The sequence below is a fragment of the Phoenix dactylifera genome, unplaced genomic scaffold, assembly GCF_009389715.1.
Source record: "Phoenix dactylifera cultivar Barhee BC4 unplaced genomic scaffold, palm_55x_up_171113_PBpolish2nd_filt_p 000120F, whole genome shotgun sequence".
In the NCBI taxonomy this organism is placed as follows: domain Eukaryota; kingdom Viridiplantae; phylum Streptophyta; class Magnoliopsida; order Arecales; family Arecaceae; genus Phoenix; species Phoenix dactylifera.
Window position 1 is genome coordinate 529,047 of NW_024067688.1, and position 24,271 is coordinate 553,317.

At 37.4% G+C, this 24,271-nt stretch overlaps 1 protein-coding gene across 3 annotated transcripts in view; it reads right to left on the reverse strand.

Annotated features, from left to right (window-relative positions):
- LOC103697491 (aspartic proteinase 39-like) overlaps nucleotides 1-13,588 on the reverse strand; it is a 64,810-nt gene extending 51,222 nt beyond the window's left edge. The window contains exons 1-4 of one of the 3 annotated variants that reach the window (XM_039116698.1): nucleotides 13,148-13,588; nucleotides 12,899-13,028; nucleotides 12,568-12,815; nucleotides 1,572-1,796 (exon numbers count right to left, since the gene is read on the reverse strand). In XM_039116698.1, the coding sequence (XP_038972626.1) occupies nucleotides 1,572-1,796; nucleotides 12,568-12,815; nucleotides 12,899-13,028; nucleotides 13,148-13,359 (815 nt within the window). In that variant the 5' untranslated portion in view covers nucleotides 13,360-13,588. The remainder of the gene's footprint in view (nucleotides 1-1,571; nucleotides 1,797-12,567; nucleotides 12,816-12,898; nucleotides 13,029-13,147) is intronic. The other 2 variants (XM_039116697.1, XM_039116696.1) reach the window with 2 other exon arrangements.
- Nucleotides 13,589-24,271: the final 10,683 nt, after the last annotated feature.

Below are 24,271 nucleotides of genomic sequence, written 5' to 3' on the forward strand. Positions count from 1 at the left end.
GATCGAGAAGATGGAAGAAATTCCTTCAACCTATTCAATTTGGATATCTTTCAAAAGAAAATTTAGAAAATAGGAAAATTTGCAAAAGTATGATCTAAGTACCTTCTTTTTTAATTAATGAATAATAAAACTAAGTTACAAAGCTTCTATCTATGCTAGTGAGATCCACGCTTAAGCAGTAGGATCAGATTCCTCTCCTAGTTAAAAGAGATTATAGCTTTTCCAAAATAAACATGACTAGTGAAAATAATCATAAAAAACTAAATGCTACAGGAGGTTGATTTTAACTGCTATAGCAATTTCGTCTCTACCGTTTTGCCTAATTCTTCCTAGATTGGAAAATATACCTGGTTAAAGTCTTTTATGAAAAGAAATTTTTTGTTTGACTAGCCCGTTTCAAGACCTATACTATAAAATTTGGCCCTGATTGCTTTATTCACTGCACCATTATCGAGTGGCGCCATATTGTCGAGCTTGAAACATTAATCAATTTCAAAAAAAACATCTTAATAGGATATCATACAAAAAGTTAGGATCTCTAAAAGTTTGGCATGAGATTCAGCTTCTCAATATAGATCTCATTCTTGGACCCTATCAAATCCTCCTCATTGGGGTTAGAATAGTCTACATCAAGACTGGTGATCTTTATAGATTAGCTTCTTACCTTCTCTTCAATACTAATCATATTTGCACCTTGCCATTTAAATACTACATACATGGTTTAAACCGAGGTATGCCATCTTGGTACAAGGCCATACCGGTGCCACACTATCAGTGTGTTAGTACGGTATGGTGTCGGTTCGGTATACCGAGTTTCGATATGCTCCCAGTACCATGTACCAGTACCGAACCAGTACAGTACGACCCATACCGCCCAGTTCGGTATGGCACAGCAAACCTTGGTTTAACCCATATTGCTACATGCCAACCTTACTAGGCATACCATATCTCTGTACGCTACACCGACTCCTATACGAAGCATGCCAAAATTATACCAATGTGATACCAATATAGGGTCCGGCACTGAGACAGCGAACCTACTTTAAACTTTTTGTTGAATTCAAATTGCTATCAATCTCCAAGTTCTGTAAAAAGCACACATTAGTTCATTTCTTAAAGTATGATTTAAATCATAAACAAAAGATGTTAAGGTTCCATCCAGTTAAGCAAGTGATCTGTTAAGTGTAACAAGGGCATAATTCAAAATCTAATGCAATGAGAATGACATCCTAATGAAGTTAATAGATAAGAATAATAAATAAAATAAAAGATTGCATATGCATGCATAGCAACATCTCATGTTCACTTGTCTAGATTTCTTATCACAATAAATTATCCAACATTCATATACAAGCAGATAATTGTCAGCCTTGCTCGATGCACCCAATATTTTGCTATATAACTAGTATGCATGTCCACTAAACAAGAAACTCTCTATGGTGAATATATTTTTTATGCATCCAGCGCATAACGTTCTAAGTAAAGAGATTGTCATAGTAATTACACATGAATAAAAGTGATAGAAAAATAAAACACAAACTAATTTAATAGCTAGGTCTAGCATAACATACATATTGGGTATCAATGGTGTTGTTTTCACTTTGGGTTCCACAACATTTCCTAGAGCGAAAATTCCGCCTCCTTTTACTGTATCTAAGCAGTGAGCGAATACCTTCCTCACTCTTCCAGCAGCAGCTAGTTGTGAAATCATGGATGAGTTTGACTGACCAAAACCAAGAATCCCATCAAGTGCTTCACTAGATGAACCCAAATCCCCAGATTGTTGTGCACCACACCTGTACCAAAATGAGATTGTAATTTCCAAAAGAAGATTGATAAGCCACATGAAACAACCAAAAAATCACACACTGATAAGTTATAACATAAAAAAACACTAAAAAGTCAAGGCACTCGGGATTTGTTTTGAGATGATATGTCGTACCGTACCGAACCGAATGATACCAAACGTACCGAACCGGACAGTACCGAACGTATCGTACCGTAGACGTTCCAACACTCGGTACGCCAAAAAACTGTATACCGTACCGTATCGATGTTATGCTAGTATGGTATCGGTACGAGGTCCAGTACCGAGACTTTTGACAAATTCTTGCATCAAGATTTAAAATCATTAATTCATAGACAGGACAAAAAGAAACAAAAATAAATACATAAAATCAAAAGGCTAATTTTTCATCCTTTTTCTGTATTCAGTATACAAAAACCATTTCTCATATCAAGATTAAGTCAAGAGCTTTCTAGTGAAAGAAATGTGTTAAAACTTCCAATGTCTTAGAAAATGACTACCTTGTAGAAAATTGACTATCCGACTTACAGGCAATGAAAATGGAGCAGCCTGTCCCTAGCCTAGTCTCTTTAATTTATTTTCTACAGGATACAACTAGGGAAACATGGATGATTTCAATTTTCAACAACACCATAGATGGAAGTAAGGTGAAGACTCAATTACTTATAGTTTAATCGAACAGAAAACAATTATCTTGCTTGCTGTTGAGGATTCTCTGCATCAGCTTTTTGCTTTGGTAAAGACCTACATATCACCTCTTGATAAATGATATCCATGCAAAACCAATCATCAACAATAATCATTCTACATATGTTCTTCTCATACCTACCTTCATCCTCTACCACCTCTTTTCCTCTCTAAACCTCTCCATCTTTCATTCTTTTTCCAGTCCTTTCTCACTTTTACTTGTCCTATCCACTAGGTTAGCCTACATCAGATTTTCTTTCAGTCACCACTTTATTGAAGCCCACAACCTAGGTCACAGCCACCATTCTGGGGTTATCCTGGTTGCAAACTAGAACTAGCAGAGGCCAGCCTGATCTGGTGGCGACAGGCGCAACTTCACTGTGAGCCCTAATCCACCCCTCCATAGCATGTAATATCAGAAATTCAACATATTGGAAAAATGAACAAGGAAAAAAAGGGAACTCAAAGAAATAGAGAGATTACTGAGAAAATATAAATTGGCTTTGTCACCACAAATGCCACCACCGAGGTACCTAGGAGTCGCACCTAGGGTTGATAGGTCATTACATCATGAAAAACAAGAAAAAAATTTGCTTCATTGCTTAAAAGTAGATTGAAGCAGGAACCTTATGCAGGCCCTTCTTTGCTACCAAAAATTATGCAGGCCCTTCTTGGTCATTGTAAATTGAGGAAATAGGAAAGGAAAAGGGAGGGGTGGAGAGGATCCTTCTCTAAGAGAGCAAATCCTACTACCACATGGGAAAAGAAAGAATTGACTATTCATTTTCAGATTAAACACACTAAAAAAAGAAAGAAAGGAAAACAAAAATAATTCAAATAATTTGTACCCATGGAACTCCTTATGTTGAGTAAAGTGACTTAATATTCAATTATTGTCATATCTTATGTTGAGTCATCTAGCTAAGAAATATATTGTATGAATGTTTTGTATCTTGAAGAAACTAATGACTTTCCTTCAAGAAAGAAAAAGATTTTATTAATGATACAGGATTTATGAGCAAGAAATTTCAACTTGAAGGACACCTCGATGAAAGATACAATAAACATTCCCTTGCAAACAAAAAAAAAAGAGAGATTTTCTTCAGCCAAGGGTATAAAGAATCTAAAAGGTATTTGGCTTGAAGAATGCTAAATGCACTGGTAATCTAAACTCTTCTCTTGTAAGTTAGTTGAGCAAAATCAATAGTTTGAAATTATATGGTAGCATGATTAAACCTTTAATTGCTGATCATCTTGATATCATGCTTCATTCTCATGCTAGTGATGATTGTTTCATGGTGTGATTAAATTGAAGTTTATTTTTTTTATATAATGCATAACCATGAAATACACAAGTTTATGCCTCAAATCTCTAATTCAAAATAACTTGTGATAAGCTATGAATCATTGGGCATAATGAAAATGATGTTTGCATGATATTCATTTATATGCAGCATATAAGATTATTTCTTTATTCTGCTCTTTCATGTAAATTACTTGAGAATAACAAAAAGAGAGAGAGATAAAAAAAAAAATTGGATATTATTCAAGAGAAGTAAAATCTAAGTAAAGGCAAATACTTCAATCTTAAGAAAAAGCAAAACAAGCATAATACATTCGGCACATTTGTGAGACTAGTGAAAGGGATAAAATCAGTAATAAATTACACTTAAACAGGGAGAGTTTGAAGTGAACATTTTAACATTTCTATATTGCTCATCATAGGGATGGTGCCAATGGGGAGGCTAGTGGTAGTACCCGGCACTATTTGACCCAACTATTCGGTGTAGGGTATATTAGGGACGGCACAAGAGGGAGGCTAGTGGTAGTACCTCGTGCCCCTTCCAACTCCACCGGATAGGGAGCAAATAGAGTATAGAGCATAAGAAGGTAAAAATGAAAGTATATAAGAAGAATCAAGTCAAATTTTTAATCACTTGAAAATACACTTTAAGAATGAAATCAGTGCAAGATTATATTTAAATAGGAGGAGTTTATTTGAAAAGAATTGATTTTGATCATTGACATGCTTGCTCTTAATATTTTAATGCATAACTTAACACATAATATATTTTGCATATGGCATAATGTCTTGAATTATGGGTTCTCAATATTTTGTAATGCTCCAATCATCTTTAAAATCTGAAAGTTGAATAAATTTGTAAAAAGGAGAAGAGAAGGATATCTCTATTTAGGCAAAATGAATTGATTTTGTTTTATCCTTCAACTTGCCTAACTTTGGTATATAATTCATACCAAAACTCAACATAAATACAAATATTCTGAATATGCTCTTATATGCTTGAAATATGTGTTTTCAATCGTAATGATTTAAGATGAGCTACAATGTGAAGATACATATCTCAAATTACAACTTTGAAAGCCTCCTTGAGAATCTTTATGAAATTCAGAATCTGATTTTGTATAAAAACTTAAACTCAATATGAATTTCTCGATAAAACTACAGCTTAAGAAAAATAGAATAATTCTGATGCCTTGATTGCTTGCACCGATACGCATCTGAAACATATCATTTCTTATCTTCAAAGTGTACTAATATTGGTCTAAATGATGTGTCTTTCGATGATCTTAATTGCAAACAAATATTTTTTTTAATATATGATTTTATTTTGATATTGAAAAGATTTATTGTGCTTCATATATACATTGCTGAAAAATCTTGATTAAAAAATTGAGTCCTATAAATATATATACTTCAATGATCATCTATATGTTTTTCCTCTCCTACATTATTAAAGACTTCCATCAAAAAATATATGTATATATATTATTAAAAGAGTGAATGATCTTAAGTCTAGAAATATTTCAGCTCACTCAAATAATTCTTAAAAGAAAGAAAATGTAAATGCTTTTGAAAGAATTTGAGCTTCAAATGAATCATTTTTTAATTAATATTTCAGTACATTTTCTCAAAGATTAAGAGGAAGCATAACTTGTTCTTAAAAGATTAAAAAGAGTGGTGGTTATAAATTTTGAATAATTCTAGATCACTCTACATTCTTGATATCATAAAGTTTCAGTTTTATTCACGTTTATCATTAAAATCTGAAATTCAACTAAAGATAAGAGAAAGAATACTAAATGTAAAGTGGTATTAAACTTTGTGCTTCATTGAATATCTTTTGAAAGTTGGATTTTTATCTGTACTTAATTGGTAAATCACTTGTTTTGAAAACTAAGTGAAAAGGATTCCATTTGTCTTAGTATTGGAAATTTACTTTGGAATCTACTAATGAGCTCTTATTGGCTTGCACTTTAGCGTTTCAATCATGAGCCAATTCATTTTAATTGATTTTGATGCTATGATCTTTAAAGGAGTAAAAGAAAGTCTTTAAGAGAGCTTTAAAAGAACTTTCAAAGCCCTGAATTTTATGTATCCTACATTGCATAAATTCACATTTTGGTATCTATGCTCCAACACTTTTATATCATGAAAGAACTTTGAAGTCATTAAGAACTAAGGATTCAACATGATCTTATGTTTTTCGAGTAAATAAGTTTTGATCTTTATCTGCTCTTATACTATACTCTAAAAATTAATTAGATTGCTCTAATGTGGCTATATACTTAATATATTAAAAAAAAGGGGTATTGGATTTTCATTCGTGCTTTTTTTGAATATTATTCTTGATACTCCTTGAAATAACTTGAAAAGGATTCCATCTACACTTGATTTCAAAACTATCTTTGGAATCTACATTTAGAGATCACTTCTGGCTTACATCCTAAATATCTCATTCCTAAAGCCAAACACATAGAAATAAGATATCATTTTATTAGGGATCATGTGCAAAATAGAAACATATGTATTAAGCATATATGCACTAAAAACAATTAGACGACATATTCACAAAACCCTTGAGTGAAGATAGATTCTGCACGCTAAGGAGGAAATTAGGCATATGTGATCCTTTATATTGAAGAAATATAAAAGGGAGCAAGTAGTCTCATGATACATTCCTCCAATTTCTAAAAACCCATGAAACATGAGTCAAACGTGTTATTTATAGATTTCTTACTCATGTATCATTGTCCCAGAAAGAATTTATAAGGATTGGAAGCAAGAAAAATTTTTAAAAGCAAAAAGGAAGAGAAAAGAAAAATTCTGCACTTGGGTCGACCCAACCCAGAACAGGGTCGACCCAACGTTGAGTCGACCCAAGAAAAATCTTGAGTCGACCCAACGTCGGGACCCCACTGTTAAAAGGGGACCTGAGAGCATATCTAGGGCACTGTTTACCCTTTGTCCTCTTCCAAAAACCCTATTCCCCACTCTCAAATCTTCTCCAATCATCTCCAAATAGTAGAATACTTCAAGATCTTGGAGAAATGGGACCCAAGAGAGCCGTAGTCAAGCTATCCGGGAGAGTCTCACGATCTTTCTTTAAAGCCTAGGATATGTATCTAGTTCTCATATTTATTTTGTGTTTATCATGTATCTTAAACTTTGATTAAGGAACATTGTGCTTTTGTTTTTGGCATGAATGTACTAAAATGTTCCTATTTTGATCAATGAAGTTTGAAGTTTGTTATTTTTTTGCATCTTTTCCCATGTATCTTTTTGATGATAACAAAAAGGGGGAGAAGTAAGGAAAGAGTATTAGGGGAGAAGTAAAGATATCTTTAGGGGAGAAGTAAAGATATCTTTAGAGTAAATAAATTAGAGTAAATAAAGTAACAAAAAGGGAAGAAGTAAAGAAAGGAGAAGTAAAGAAAGAGAAATAAGGGGAGAAGTAAAGAAAGAGTAATAGGGGGAGAAGTAAAGGGAGAAGTAAAGATATCTTTAGAGTAAATAGAATAACAAAAAGGGGGAGAAGTAAAGAAAGAGTAATAAGAGGAGAAGTAAAGAAAGAAAGAGAAATAATTTGTAAAATAAATTGAAAATCATATAGGAAAGCATATACATCCAAGGGGGAGCAATTTGCACCAATGAAAATGATCAACTCAAAAATTTATATCAAATTTCAGAATTTGGCACACATAATTTTAGAATTTGGCACGCACCTTTCACACCTCGATACATAATCTGAAACTCATGTTTTATCTCAAATTTTTGGAGTTTCATCTTTAATGAATTATAAATGAAAGGGGGAGTAACTCAAAAAGTCAAATTGGCAACATTTAAATGATATAGGGGGAGACTTCACTCTTATATATGAAAAGCTGAAATTCAGCAAGTTAAGCCCTTTTCAAAAATTGATTTTAAGATAAGTATCAATAGGCTCATACTCTTTATTTTGTAATCATCAAAAAGGGGGAGATTGAGAATGATAGTGTTATTTTGATGATTAACAAGCATTTAACAAGAGTATGTTATAAGTTAAATCGATACTTCATTTATAAGTTCATTACTCTCAGTATATTTGTATAAATTGATATAAATACATTTCATTGTTTATATGAATGAATCTAACCTTGAGATGCAGCAAAGTGTGGATTGAGTCGACCCAAAGGATGATTAGGTCGATCCCGGCACATCAAGAAATCATTTGGCACACTTCTGCAAAAATGGCACAGATGAACAGTGAGTTGGGTCGACCCAAGGAAAGCATGAGTCGACCCAAACATCAAGATCCTCAAACAACTCAGAAAATGGTTCTCTGGATTTACTGAGAGGGTCGACCCAAGAAGAAGTTGAGTCGACCCAAGTAAACCTTGAGTCGACCCAAAGAAAGGTTGAGTCGACCCAAGTGAAGAAAGGCTGAAATTCAAGATTCTGAATTTTCTGAAAGTTGGGTCGACCCAAGAAAAGTTTGAGCCGACCCATGGGAAGGAAGGCTGAAATTGAAGTTTCTGTGGTTTCTGAGATGGTCGACCCAAGGAATGTTTGAGTCGACCCAAGGCAAAGTTGGGTCGACCCAAGGACAGGTTGAGCCGACCCAAACACGGGCTGAACATAACGGCTAGTTGTGCAGAAATGCTTTTTGGACTCCCAACGGCTATAAACGGTTAGTTTCTTCAATCCAACGGTCAGAAAGGACTATTTGGAGGTTGGAGAAGTATTTAAGAGGGAGTATTCATCAGAGGAAGCAAGCTTTTGGGAAAATACATCTAGTGCATTCAAGAGAGAACCCTAGCAAGGCAAGCTTCATCCAAGTGCTTCATTCAAGAGTCAAAAGAAAGGGGTTGAGCAGATTCAAAGAGTCATCAAGAGCTCCATCCTCCCTTGAAGAGTGAAGCATCCTTGACAAAGAAGAGCAAAGCGACTTTAAAGCGATAAATACTTTCCAACTCTTCTTTGTAGTTCATATTGTTTTATATGCTCATTTAGGAGTTTGAATCTTTTCTTTTTATTTATTAAACACTTTGTAAAGGTTCGTTGGTGAGCCCGCAAAACCAACAAAGATTTTTGGTGAACCCGGAAAACCAAAGTGTATAGGTTCGTTGGTGAGCCCGTAAAACCAACAAAGGTTTTTGGTGAACCCGGAAAACCAAAGTGTATAGGTTCGTTGGTGAGCCCGTAAAACCAACAAAGGTTTTTGGATTGTGAGCCCGGAAAACAATCCAACTGTAATCCGCGGGATTATAGTGAATTCCCAAGGGGACGCTTGGGGAGTGGACGTAGGTGCTAAGGAGAGCACCGAACCACTATATATTGTTGTGTTTGTGTTGTGCTTGTGCTTACGTTTATTCTTGCATCATCTTCTATCTTTGCACTAGTTTAAATCATTCAAATAGTTTAAGGAAGCATCCACCGCACTTAATTAAGAAAACGTTTAAAGCACCAAAATTTTAGAAGAAACCAATTCACCCCCCCCCTCTTGGCTTGTCACCTTGGGCAACACGACTGGTCACGGGCAGCGACGAGAGCCGCTTGATCCGGCCGAAAGGGAGCGAGGGTTCGCTTGGTCTGGCCATGAAGGATCTCGATCCGCGTGTGAAACGATGATTCGGCGAGGTTGGAAGCGATGGGATCCAAAGGCAAACATTGTAGCCGTGAGGGACCGGCACTTGATTTAGGGCTTGGAGTGCAACTTTCGGGAAGAAGGAACCCACGGAACAGGGAGGGCACGGAAAGACAGGGTTTCTTTCCCGTAGCATGCTCTGATACAAATGCTGATGCCGGCAGCAGAGGAAGAAAAGAGAGAGAGAAGAAGAAATAAAGAAGAAGAGAGGAGGAAGGAGGAAGAAAGAACTGGGCTTCGCATCTAGCTCTGCTCAGGGTTTCACACGAGAGCTAAAAGAAAGAAATCACAATTTCATTCATAGCATAACCCTAAACGATGCACAGTCCAACTTATTTATAAGATCCAAAAAATGCAAAAAGACCACTAAAGAAACTAATCTCACAAAAGATCCTCAAAATAACGAAATACCAAAATAAGCCCTAGAGGCTATCAAATAACAAAATATCCTAATAAGCCCAATAAAATAAAATCACTCCAACCACAATGAAACTAGCTGAACCATCCTCCTGCGGCGACTGTAGACTCGAGTGACGGGCGATCTGGCACTGGTGTCCACACCAGAGTGGCATCAAAGTTTTGATACTCATAAAATACAATTCACAACCCATTGGATGATCAGCTTATATGTAGTTGATGATACAGCCGATGCCCATAGAAGAGCAAGCCAAGACATCACAGAAGGGGTAGAGATGAAGACAATCTTAAAACCAAGGTTCATCGTACCGGTACCAGAGCTCGTACCGGTGTCACAGTAGCATAGCATCGCTACAGTACGGTACGGAGTTTTTTTTTGGCGTACCAAGGTCGGCAAGCCATCCGTACCGGTACAAGTACCCAACCGTATGATGCGGTACGTCCGGTACCGTCTAGTTCATACTATATTAAAACAAAGTTACAATGAGGAGAGGAAAAAATTGAATAATACACAAGATGGTTCTATGAACTGGCCACACATACAAGGTTAATATAGTCTACAAAACACTCAGTGCAAGATATTGTCTATACCAAGACCAATTGATTCAAGAGATATGGTTGGGCATAGTACCCACTAAAGAAGGAGAAATTATGGATTTGCTGTGAGAAGTCACAGGTTGAAGAAATAAACTCTATATCCACATAGCATGCAAATACTGAGTTAAGAGAAGATCATGGAAAGCCCAATGGAGAATTTTCTTTTTAAGTGTTTCTACTGTATTGAGAGTGAATATAGATCCTTTAGGCATTCATGAAAACAGCAGAGAGTCTAATTCTTTATTAAGTCTTTTTCTTCTTCTTTTTTTCTGTAGATCTCTGCCTACTTATTGAGGAATGGGACTCACTGCTCCAGAACAAAAGAATATTGAGTCCCCCTAAGTGTCATTCCAAGTTTATTCATGTTTTCATCTGGACAATTCTCTGAGGATATATCTGAAAATGATGCCTAACTCTCAAATTTATTTATCCCAAGTCAACAGTACAAAAAGCCATAAATGTTCAAAAATGAACACCAAACAGAAGCTTCTTTGTCCTGCAAACAACAACACCATCTTTTGTTTCTCAGAGCTACCATGACTTCAAGGGAGAAAATTTTCACCAACAGTTAACCATCCACTTTGCAATCATATAAGAGCCATTGGCTCACCTCTTAGTAAATGAGGCACTTTAGCTAAACAGCTCCATGAGCTCAGGAACAAATTCTGTCTCCATGGGCATCTAACAAAGTCTTACAATTAGTCATAAACAAGGAGCCTAGTACCAACCATAGATTGGTTGTTACTGGATGCAAAAGAAAACTAACAAAAGAAACCATGCCATCAAGTTTGAGCAACTAAATGGAATCTGTCAGAAGAGTACAAGATAGATGCAGCAAGGTTCCATCATGGTCCTTAAGTACCGAAAACAACCCAATCTTTGCCCAGAAACATCAATATTAGCTATGATCAACATGTTATAACAATGATTCCATATGCAAACAACATGTTATAACAAGCATTCCAGATGCAAAGTGTTGTGTTGACATTGGGCCCTAAGAATTAGAAATTAAGATTGAGCAACAGAATTTGTTTGGAATCATCGTACATCAACAAAATTGACAGACAATTTTGACCTAATTCCTATTTGGATCCATTTTGGAAGCATGAAAATTGAATGACTAAAAATGAGAGTTTGACAATAAAAGTTGTTGCAAAAAATAACCAAGTCACAGTAGTTTGGTAATTTCCATACTAAGCAATAAAGGACTTGGAGAATGTGATTTCTGAATCACTCTATAAACTCCTAAAACTAAATTGCCAGAAATATGCTATTTAAGATGACATTATCTTGCTTCGCCAATCAATTTTTCTGCCATAATTGTTCTTTATTTGCTTGCGAAAGTAAGATATAAAATCTTTTCAAACATCTTTCACATCTATATACATCAAGTAAGACCCCTTTTAGATGCCAACATACAATGAAATGTAAATAATAGGCATCTCACAATCTACCGAGAGCACCAAGTTTATAATTGAAACTTCACCATTGGTTCCTATGGAAGCAAGATTCTTTCAAAAAGAAATGTATATTCAAAAACTGTCCGACAACTTTGGTTTAGAGTATTTTTATTTTATGCTTGCTTTCTCCAGGTCTTTAAGCCTCATTCCAAAGCCATCGCAAATCTCTAGTTTACATTGCGTCCAAACCATATAAGAAACCTCTCATCACCTTGTTTAACAATATAATCATTTCCATTTCAAACACAAATCTTAACACCCTTACTCCCACCATGCTCCTATGTTCTCATACCTCCTCTTCAATGTCAAAAATATTAACTAACATGTGCTAATATTTGCTCTTCCATTCAAGTCTCTATGGTATATGATAATTCATTTAACATTCCAAATGATCATATTGTTGTCACTAAAATTCTACTAGAGGCATGCTCCTCTAACACAATTTATATGGAATACTAGAACCAAATAAGAACAAGTTAATCAGGAATGTCATGTCTTAAGTTAGATTCTGTATCCTCAAGTCATACATATATCAACTATATTTGGATTCCTTGTCATGCAAAATCTCTAAGATATTTGTGTCACACATCTCTTTTAATGAAAGAAAACAGACATTATGTACATTTAGTTGAAATTACCCATTTAGCTCCAGAATAGGCAGAATGCAACTCACCCAAATGAAACACTTGCATTGGCTGGTGTTGTTCGGTGATTACCAGAGACTTGGTTATACTCTACAACATCCGTGACAAAGTATCCAGCAGTCGAGCTCCCATCTCCATACATCACACTGTATTGGCATGGGTTGTTCGGCGAGCAGCCCTCAATCTCACCCCCATAAGTCGACGTGCAGAAATTCTCGTTGCACGACACCAAACTACCGCTATGGGAACCCTTCGGGTCATACAACGTCAATTCTATCTGCATCAAATATCCAATCCCCAATTTAATCGTTCAAAGCTACAACATGAGATCCAATGGAAGTTATAAGTTCCCAAGCATACCCCGAGATCGCTCTTCTTGGGGCAGCGGGTGCAGGTGACGCAATTCACCCAAAGAATGTCGCTTCCGGTGTCGACCTGCACGTAGTACGTCTTCGGAGGCGTTCCGATCCCGATTTCCGCGAAATACAGACTACAATATGAAGAAAAGGAAAGCAATTGTTGAATTCAATTCAGTTCTTGGATGTTCAAAACAATAGTTAATGATAAGAAGAAGAAGAAGAAGAAACGAGTCAGGAATGGGGGGCGGACCCGGTGTCCGTGGGGAGTCCGACGCCGCCAATCGGGAGATCGACGGCGGAGAGGATGCGACCGTGGCGGCGGACGTCGTGGGAGCGGAGATCGGCGATTGGGCGCTTGTGGTGGAGGTATTTGTGGCGGACCGGGAAGACGCCGGTGGCGCGGGCGAAGGGGGCGAAGGAAAAGAAGAAGAGGAGAGAAAGAAGTCGTCTCCGCGGACCCATGAGAGGAGGCTCTTTTGTTCCTTTCCTTCCTTTGCTATGGAGCTGCAGTTTCTTATGAGTACGTCTTGGTAGATATAGCGCGAAGAAAAGATTAGGGGGGGGGGAGGAAATAATTCCTTATTCGCACACGCAATAATAAAAAAAAAGAATAACGAAGGAAGAAGGGGCCGAGGGAAGGAGAACGAAAAAAGGCGGAGGACAGAGAAAAACGATGGTGGGGAGATCGTGAGAAGACTTCAAAAGGAAAACGATGGTGGGGAGATCCCGAGAAGACTTCAACGGTTACTTTTAAGCAACATTTTGATATTTTCACCCACATGCTATAATAATTAATCTTTGGCTAAAAAGAAAACATCCTCTAATCTGCATAAATTTGCAGACATTTTTTGGCATTTTCGATTGTTGTAATATCTATCTTTCAGATTGTTGCAATATTGCACACCGATCTGTCAACTAGAGTCGAAGCTTGCTACTAGTGATTAGGTGGCAATTTATCTAGGGTATTTATTTCACGTCAAGGTTGCCCGAACTCGATGGACCAAACTGCCCCGTTCATTTTATACCGAGCCGACCTGGTAGAAATTCATCCATTAAATTTGGTTTTGGCCCCGAACTGGCCGGAACGAATTCCGAATTGACCAAAACTGGCCAAAAAATGTCCAAATTGGTTGAAAACTGCCAGCCTAAACTGTCTGGATTGCACCGAGTCGACCTGGTTTGGAATCGAGCCTCCTCCTCCTTTCCTTCTTTTGTTAAAAGAAGGTGATGGGAGACTTCTCTATTTCATTTAAAGTTTTAAGGCCTAAACAGCTTCTACTTTCTCTCAATTTGTAAAATTACATCGATTCAACACAATTAATTTGAGTTTCCTCTTCCCTATCTCATTCCTTTTTTCTATTAAAAAATAGATCAACATTTATAAAATAAGAAAAAATTATGCTAAAATTTTTTATTTGAGCTTGATTTTATAATATGTTGTAAACCTATGGATGATCTACATGATAACATAAAAATTTTTAATTTTTGGATTATATATAAATTTTAAAAAATAAAATATATTTTTTGAATTAAAAAATAAAAAAAATTAAAAAATTATAAAATCAGAAGTATATTTAGAAGCATACAAGCTACTCTCCGACAGAATTTGGTGTCCATTTATTAAAGTTTTGATGCGATCATGGGCATAGTGGCCTAGGCCTTTGATGCATGCCCACGGGCCTAGAAAAATATATGTAACATCTATTATTGAATTCTATATAGATTTGACGTAAAATTAATCTTCTAAAAATATTTATATTTAAAATTTATTAAAAATAGATAATTAATACCAAAAATAATAAAAAATTAGTATTACATATTATATAATTCAGAAGTATATTTTGAAGTAGAAAACATATTTTTAAATTTAAAAATTATTAAAAAATATAAAAAATAAAAAATTAGTATTATGTATTGGATAAATGAGATATATTTTTAAAGGTAAAAAATTATCTTCATCGTAACAAAATTTTGTTATTTTTAAATAATTGATAAACTGATGTACATGATAAACTTGTAGGAATGGAACCATCAAAGAAAAAGAAGGAGCTAGAGCGTGGCATTGATTGGAATTATGGGCAAATGCTCTCGGATCAGTACCATTGAAAGTACAACTGGTGCAACATAAAGTTCTTAAGCGGCACTTTGTTGGCGGTTATCCCAACGTATCTTAAACAGCTAGCTATCTGGATCCTCTTCTAGACAGTCTTCTTGAGTAGTTGTGAATGCAGCTGGTCCATCTTCGCCCTCATCCATAGCAAGCAAAGAAACTATTTGACATAGAAGCGTCTCAATGACCTTATATATGTTCACTACAATCAAAAGTTGAGGTTGAAGTTGTTGCCCAAGGAGACAACCCAAGAGGGGGGGTGAATTGGGTTTTAATTAATTATTGATCAATTAAAAATAAGATGAGTGATTAACTAAATGTATTGCAAGTGAATTAGTTAGATCACTAGACGCAATGAGTGAAGAGAGTGAAAGAGACAAGGTGCAATACAAATACTGAAAGATTTATAGTGGTTCAGAGCCAACTCTTGCTCCTATGTCCACTCCCCAAGTCGCACTTGGGAGTTCACTATAATCCCTAGGATTACAGCCGGTTGTTTTACAAACTCACAACCCAACTTGTTGTTTTCACGAGGTCACAACGAACTCGGTCGATTTTGTCAGGCTCACCGACTAGAACCACCCGATTGTTTTTCTGGGTTCACAATCAAACCCAGTTGGTTTTGTCCGGTTCACCAACCACAACCTTACATTGTTTGTTTTATCTTTAGCTCAACAACAAACCTTACAACCCTTGATTCAATCCCCTGATTGAATCAAGTATACAAAATAAGAGTTTAAAAGTTCTCAAAGAAAGCTTCTAAAAAGCAAGTGTGAGACAATATAAATAAAGTTGAGTTAGAAGCCCTCAAACAGATTTTAGATGAGGAAGTGGGGGCTTCTCGATTTCTGAGTCTCCCTTGAATGTGCCGAAGGATGGAGGTGATAGTCAATTTTAAAGACCACGCAATAGCACGTATCTGGTAGGATAGTGATTACGGGTATCGATCCACAGGGATTGGGATACAGTTGTTTTCTTAAAAATATTTTTAAAAAAAAAATTTGTGATGACTATTGAACTAAATAATTTCAAAGAAATGCAATTGAAATGATATCAGTTAAGAGAGAACCTAGGGCAAGGAATTCACCACTAACATCGTAACAAGGATTATTTGTATTTTAATTTATTCTTGGATTAACATGCAAATTAGCTACAAGCCTAATAAGCATTTAAACAAAGTTTCACAAAAGTAATTTAGGAACATCCATCTTCGGTTGGCATGAAATGTCTATCCTAAACTAATATGGCAAGACACTGCATCTTCCCTAAGCATGGGTGATCTTTTATTAACTTCGTGGTCATGAAGAACAGTTGTATAACTTCACATTTAAAATTACAGAAATTAAACGTGAGATAAAAGAAAATATCCATTAAAAACAATAAGTTCATACAACCCCAAGAATAGAAATAAAAAAATACAAAACCCTTATCCTTTTGCTAGGGCTGCATCCAGCCCTAGTGCAGAGCTCAGCTTTCCATGGTATGGGGGGTAGTAACAGCGATGTAGAGGACTCCCATCACGGCCATCTCCTTTCTTTCTCTGTCTTCTCCCTTCACTGGATTCGGTGGGAACTCCCTTAGAATTTCATCTCTTCTTTTTTTTTCCGTGGGAAGTTCTTCCCACAATACCCAAAAGTATTCTCCCTCCTTTTATCTATGGGATTCGGCCTCCTGAGAAGAGATGTTCACCGGCTGGGAAGAGGCTAATAACTAGAATTCTCTGAGTTCTGTGTGATTATAGATGAATAGATGATATACTTTGAGATCTGATTGAAAAATGTGGGAAGGGAAGTAGGTGAACTTGTGAAGAGACAGGAATTAATGGGAGCACTGGGTTTTGGAGGAGAGTTCTTGGAGTCGACTCTGGAAGATACAGAGTTGTGGAATAATGCAGTGTAGGTTTAGGCTCGACCTACATCCATTAGGCTCAATCAATAATCGAATTAAAGTGCATTGATGAGAGTGAACATATTTTCTCATGTTAAAATTTAGAATGTGTGCATAAAACTAAGAATAAGTGCCATGTAAAATAGATTAATTTATACATTATTTAGCACTTATCACATCCCCTAACCTATATTTTGCTAGTCCTCGAGCAAGATAAAAAATAAAAAAAAACTAACTCACTTTCGCAGGAATCGCGATTGCATTTAGCGTATGCAATAAGGCTTTAAACCGCTAAGTGGCCCTAGTGGACGAGTTTTGTCTCGTGAGGGTTTCGGCGCAGCTACCCACAAACTGCTGTCTCTACCCAAAGAATTTATTTTACTATTTTATAAAATCTAATTTCAAATGCATAAGTGCCAATAATTTTGAAATCATAAAAAGTTTTAATTACTAAGTCAGCCCAAATCCTAGGTCAGTATGCAACTTAAGTTGAAGTCATTAAGTTTCTGTTAGGGAGTTGTAAGACTTAATTATACTTGGGTGCTCGGTGAAATCTGGACCATACACAAGCTAAGGCTTTAGATCCCCCAAAATACTGCTAAAGCTAGTAGTTTCCAAAAATTGGTCAGATAAGACCTATTCACTGATTATAAATCATCCTATCTTGTAGGATTTCGAGAGTTGTGGATGTTTACTTTAATACCTCATGAGCTTTATCTATAATATTCCAGTTTACCCGAATTTTTATAGCAATGGCTTTCACACTATCATCTTTTTCAAGATCAATATTATTTTCTCTTTCTTCTTCTTCTTCTTCTTTTTATTATTATTATTTTTATTTTTATTATTATTTTTTTGTGTATTTATAAATAAATTATGCACTTTTACTCTTGTAATGATTCCTCCGTGTAGCGAGCATTCAGTTAACAACTCCCACACCAGATGGCATAGGGTGTTGGGCATCAAGACTCCCCTACGGACCTATGCTCGGGTTCATCATCACAAGCCCGCTGATCTTTAATGATAGGTAGCCCTTTTCAATGTACCTGACTAAATTCACTCTCTCTCTTTTTTAAATAAATATGGGATAATAGTGAATTAGATAGGTATGATTCATCAGGACTCAAGGTTGCTTCCAGACTTAACAACATAATGTTGAACCTAACCCTTAGAAGTGTAGGCCATGTGTGTTGTAAAATTCCAAAGTAAAAATTAACTTACAACTTGCTAAAAGAACTTTTGATAAAAAGAACTCAAATTGTCTTACTCCTCACTAGTCATTGAGCTTTTTTAGATTTTATATACTTCGTGTATTTATCATTTCAGCACTAAGGCATAGAAATTAGGTTTTTTTTTAATTTTTAAGGTAAAACAAAAATTTGAAAAACTTATTCACAAAATCAAAAATTTTGAAAAATTTCTTTAAAAATTTTCCAATCCCATACCCCCCAACCTAGATCAGACATTGTCCTCAATTTTTTTAATATTATATTATTATTATTATTATTTTATTTTATTTTAGTTTGGACGAAAATATGATGCATATGGAGGATAGAAGCATTTTACCGTAGTTGCATCAGTAATATGAGGGATCCTGTTAAAAAAATGCAATAAGAAAAAAAATGCAAAAATGACCTACGAAAATTGGGTTACCTCCCAACAAGCGCTAAGTTTAACGTCTTCAGCCAGACGCAGTACATCCTTAATTATCCTGATAAATAGGATCCATCAAATCAAGGGATTCAATCAACTGTCCATCTGCAAGACACTCTATGTAAGGTTTTAATCTTTGACCATTGACGTTCAGGACACGACCATCACTGATGTTCTGAATTTCTACCGCACCATGAGGAAAAACCTTCTTAACTAAAAAGGGACCATCCCACCTAGAGCGAAGTTTACCAGGGAAGAGACGCAATTTAGAATTGAATAGCCAAACCTTTTGATTAGGCTCGAAAGACTTACGGTTAATGTATTTGTCATGGAAAGCTTTAGTCCTTGCCTTGTATATTTTGGCATTTTCATATGCCTCATTGCGTAACTCTTCAAGTTCATTCAGTTGAAGTTTCCAGTTAGAACCAGCTACTGCCATATCAAAGTTAAACTTTTTAATAGCCCAAAAAGCTCTATGCTCAAGTTCTACCGGTAAGTGGCAAGCTTTACCAAAAATCAGTCGGTAGGAAGACATGCCAATAGGAGTCTTATAGGCAGTACGGTAGGCCCAGAGAGAATCGTTTAACCTCTGAGATCAATTTTTTCTATCAGGACGTATTGTTATTTCTAAGATGTGTTTTATCTTCCTATTGGAAACTTCAACTTGCCCGCTTGTTTGGGGATGGTACGGGGTGGCAACTTTGTGGGTGATTGAATACTTGCGAACCAAATCTTCAAAAGATCGGTTGCAGAAATGTGATCCCCCATCACTAATGATAGCTCGGGGTGTGCCAAAGCGACTAAATATATTGGTTTGTAAGAACTTAACCATAACCTTATGATCGTTAGTCCTAGTGGCAATTGCTTCGACCCACTTCGAGACATAGTCAACCCCGACAAGAATGTACTCAAAACCAAAAGAACGCGAAAAAGGACCCATGAAGTCAATACCCCAGACATCAAAAATTTCTATAATTAAAATGGGGTTAAGTGGCATCATATCTCTACGGGTGATTGTACCCATTCGCTGGCATCGCTCACAAGTCTGGCAAAAATTGTGAGCATCTTTGAACAAGGAGGGTCAATAAAATCCACTTTGTAAGATTTTAGTTGCAGTTTTTCTACCCCAAAATGTTCCCCGCAGGCTTGGATATGACAAAAATCAAGAATACTCTGAAATTCACATTCAGGCACACATCGACGGATTACTTGATCAGGACAGTACTTAAACAGATCAGGGTCATCCCAAAAGTAGAACTTAACTTGCGAAAAGAATTGATCCTTGTCCTGCTTGGACCAATGATCGGAAATTTGTCCTATGGCAAGATAGTTCATTATGTTGGCAAACCAAGGTTTTCACTTGTTGTACCTCAAACAATTGTTCATCTGGAAAGGAGTCATCAAGTGGTGAAATATTATGAGGCTCGAGAAGGATTCTAGACAAATGGTCTGCTACAACATTTGTGGTACCTTTCTTATCACGAATTTCTAGATTAAATTTTTGTAACAACAGGATCCATCGAATTAGGCGAGGCTTGGTGTCCTTCTTTGAAAGGAGGTACCGGAGAGTAGAATGATCAGTGAACACAATAACTTGGACCCTAAAAGATAGAACCGAAACTTGTCCAAAGCAAATATTATAGCTAGTAATTCTTTCCCAGTAGTGGTGTAATTCAATTATGCATTTGAGAGTGTCTTACTAGCATAGTAGATGACGTGAGGTAACTTATCTAGTCGTTGCCCTAAAACTGCCCCAATGGCATAGTCAGAAGTATCACACATAAGTTCAAATGGAAGGGTCCAATTGGGAGGTTGTATGACAGGTGCTGTAGACAACTTAGATCAGAGTTTTTCAAAGGCCTCTTTACATGCTTCATCAAAGACAAAGGGTGTATCCTTGGCAAGGAGATTGCACAAGGGCCTAGAGATTTTGTTGAAGTCTTTAATGAAACGACGGTAAAAACCAGCATGGCCAAGAAAAGAATGGATTTGTTTCACAGATTTGGGCGGAGGAAGATTAGAAATAAGATCAACTTTTGCTTTATCTACCTCAATACCCCTTTTAGACACAATGTGTCCCAAGACTATACCCTCTTGAACCATGAAATTGTTAGATATATGCCCTAGAAGCCAATATGGCTGACACATTATTAATTTTGGAACATAGTTTTGTACTTGACTTTATTGAATAAATAAAAGGCATCTTTTTCATTCATATTGCTTATGTGTCTATGAATTGTCCAAGGAATTAATAAGATGATGATGCATATTCTTAAGAGTTGAGAATTTGAGCCATGTATGATTAATTTCCAAATGCTCCTGATCAATGGATCATCACGAGGACGGTGATCGATCCGATGAGATCAGTGCACACATTGCTTTTCTTGTGGATGGACGAGACTCGAGTCCACGGAGTGGCGACACTGAAGTAATAATGCATGTGCTTGTTTGAGAACAAGGGTACTGAGCGTGACCAAGACAAGAAGTCACTTGAATGTCTATCCACTCGTCAGTGACTTGCTTGATGTTGCAGTAGTATGACTGGTCCTTTGACCTGTGGTGCTTCGGCTACTCAAAGTGAGGTTATTGTAGTTTGACTGCACGTATGCATGGTCTCTAGACATATGGGTCCATGCAGTGTAGATTGGTTGCAGTAGGTTCACTGTAGGAGTAGACTATGCATCTGTATGGAATCTATCGATCTTGATAGATAAGGAGAGATCCTATGTGATTTATAAGACTGAGTTCGTAAGACCTTGGCCGGGGCAGTATGCACAGTGGAGAAAGAGTTTTCCACTCTCGAACTTAAGTCGAATAAATCTTGACATATGACAGACGATGGGGTTTGACGAGTTGTCCATGACCTCCGTCCTGTAGGGATCCACGATAGTAGGACTGTGTCATACGATAACTGCACCTAGAGGTTCATCATTCCATTCTGCTGGGTAGCCACTACATGCTGTTAGGTGTCACTGGTGGATGGTGAGACTCGCAGGAAATATCTTGATGATCGATAAACCCTGATGAGTTGAGTTGGAACTGTTCCAACCCATTGAAAGGAGTTTTCAATGATATTGTAATAGAGATCGCAATATTTCTCACTACCAGACAGAATAGAACCTATGGGGTCACACACAGTAGAAGTATTGACCGATCCGATGGTTGAAAAGTGATTATGAATCCCGAGTAATCAATTCGATTGATAATCAGTAGAAGAAGAAACAATGGGAATTAATTAATTAGACTTAAACACAAATCCTACTTGGAGTAGGATTTCTAGAGTCCTAATTGGATTAGGGCTGGGAGTCCTACTTGGATTAGAACTGGAAGTCCTACTTGGAGTAGGATTACTACAATTCTAATTGAATTAGAATTTTGAATTCAATTTGGATTCCTACTTAGAATAGAATTTCTAGAAATCCTAATTGGATTAGGACTTCGGATTCAAATTAGAGTCCTAATTGGATTAGATTAAAATTGAATAAGTCCTAAATTAATTAGGATTTCTTAAGTCCTAATTAATTATTAATCTAATGAATTAACATGACTTCTAATTGGATTAGGATTGAAGAGTTCAATAGAGTCATAATTCTTTTGAGTTCTAATTGGATTAGGACTTGCATGGATTAAAACCCAAATTGGTTCACACTTGGGTCAAAGCCTAAATAGTTAAGACTTGACCATGTGGGGGCATCCTAGTCCTCCTTAGAGGAGGACTAGGTTATACAAGAGGGAGGGGCGTACGCCCCTCCTCTTGGTTCTTCTTTGGTGCGGCAAATAAGAGGGGCCGGCGCCCCTCTTGGAATGTTGTCAAGGAGCTCCTAAAAGTTAGAAGCTCCACTTCCTTTATAAAGGGGTATGGGGCGGCACACTAGGGCATTCAAGCCCTCTTCCTTCTCCAGCTGTGAGCCCCCTCTCCTCCTTTTGTTTCAGCCGCAAGCAAGGAGAAAGCAAAGAAGGTCTTGGTGGCCTCCTACCTCTTCCCTTCCTTCATCCAACGCAGGAAAAAGAAAAGGGCTGCAAGGTGCTTTGATTCTTCTTCAAGTTTCATCCTTCTTCTTCCTCCTCCTAAGCACAATCAAGGGTTGATTGTAAAGGAGGTGATCAGCCATCAAAATAAATCTCTGCAAGAGAGCTAGCACCCCGGGAAGATTGAAGCATTTGGATCGGTTTTCTTGCTTCGTGTGGATACCCGTAGAGGCCGGACACGTGTGCGGCTTCAAGCGAGCCTTCTTTCTAAACCACAAACTTTAGTTTGCGGTGATCATCTACCCGCACAAGGTGAAGATCTGATCTTCCTAATTAGTTCAAAAGTTTTTAATCCTAATCTATCTACGAACGATTTTGAAACACATTCATGAGATGAACGTTAATCCCGTGCATGCCACTTCCGCTGCCATCTGAATTTTTTAAAATTTTCTACGGCATGGGCAGGTTCCCAACAGTGGTATCAGAGCCTAGGCTTCATAGTTTAAGGTTAGTGATAAGAGCACAAAAGTGCAATCTTCATACTATTTTAATTAGTAGTATAGCTAATCATTAATAATAAAAATTGATTAATTAAATATTTTATTTGTGTTTGAGTGCAAGTAATCCAAGCGCCCATTTCCAACCAACAAAGTAGCTGCACCGAGTCCAGCTACAACCCAGCATAGCACAGCAGCGGTTCGTGCCCAAATAGCAAATTCCCAGCAGAGCCGAACCAACATGCAGCCACCTCCTTCCACACTTCACTCGGTTTCACCAATTAATGAAAGGAGCCTTTTCCTTTAGATCCTCCGCAGCGCCCTTCATCAAGGACCCGTCCGCATCCAGCTTCCACGCCATCAACACGATCGATGCAGCGTCCTAGATTTCCTTCGATCCCAGGCTCCCATTCGAATGCAGCCCAGCACTCCATCCGCCCGTGAAGCATCCCCAGCCTCCCGTGCCCGATTGCAGCACCCTCTTCCGGATTCCTAGCATCAACCTGTCCGCAACGTCCCAGCTCTTCTGTGACCCAAGCACCGCATCCGTGATCGGCTCCTCCCAGCGATTCCACGGCATCCTCCCATCGATCTCGCGGCATTAGCCTCCATCCCGTAATCCAGCGATTCCGTGGCCAGCCGGATGGGCATTCCGCATCTCCTCCCTTCCCGAATCAACCTCTCAGCATTCCATGGCCAGCTAGATGGGTATCACGTCCTTCCTCCCGTCGATCCTGTGGCACTCTTCATTCCGGATCAGCCTCCTCCCAGCAAAACGACCAGCTCCCATGATTCAGCTGTTTGCGTGCATCCCGCCTCACAGATCACGCGTCCGTTTCCCCCTATCCAGAGAATCCATCGCCGGGGTGGGGGCGATCTATATAAAGTGGGGGAATGGAAGCTCTGTAGAGGAGAGAGAGGGAGAAGGGGAGGTGAGCTCGGTTGGGATTGGGGGCCAAAGAATAGAGGAGGAGCTGCAGGGAGGTGGTCGGCTGGTTCAAAGGAGAGGGAACAAGGGAGTGCTCTGTTTCTTTTGGGAAGAAGAAAGAAAAAAAGAGAGAGGAAATTAGTGTTTTATGTTCCACCGTGGGAGAGAGAGGGAGAAGAGAAGTAATTTGTTTTTTTTTTCTTTTCTTTATTTTATTTACAAAATAGAATGTTGCCCAGAGATGGTCACCCAAGAGGAGGGTGAATTGGGTGTTTTAAAACTTTTTGCCTAATTAAAAATAAAACACACAAATGTATGAACTAAAGTAAA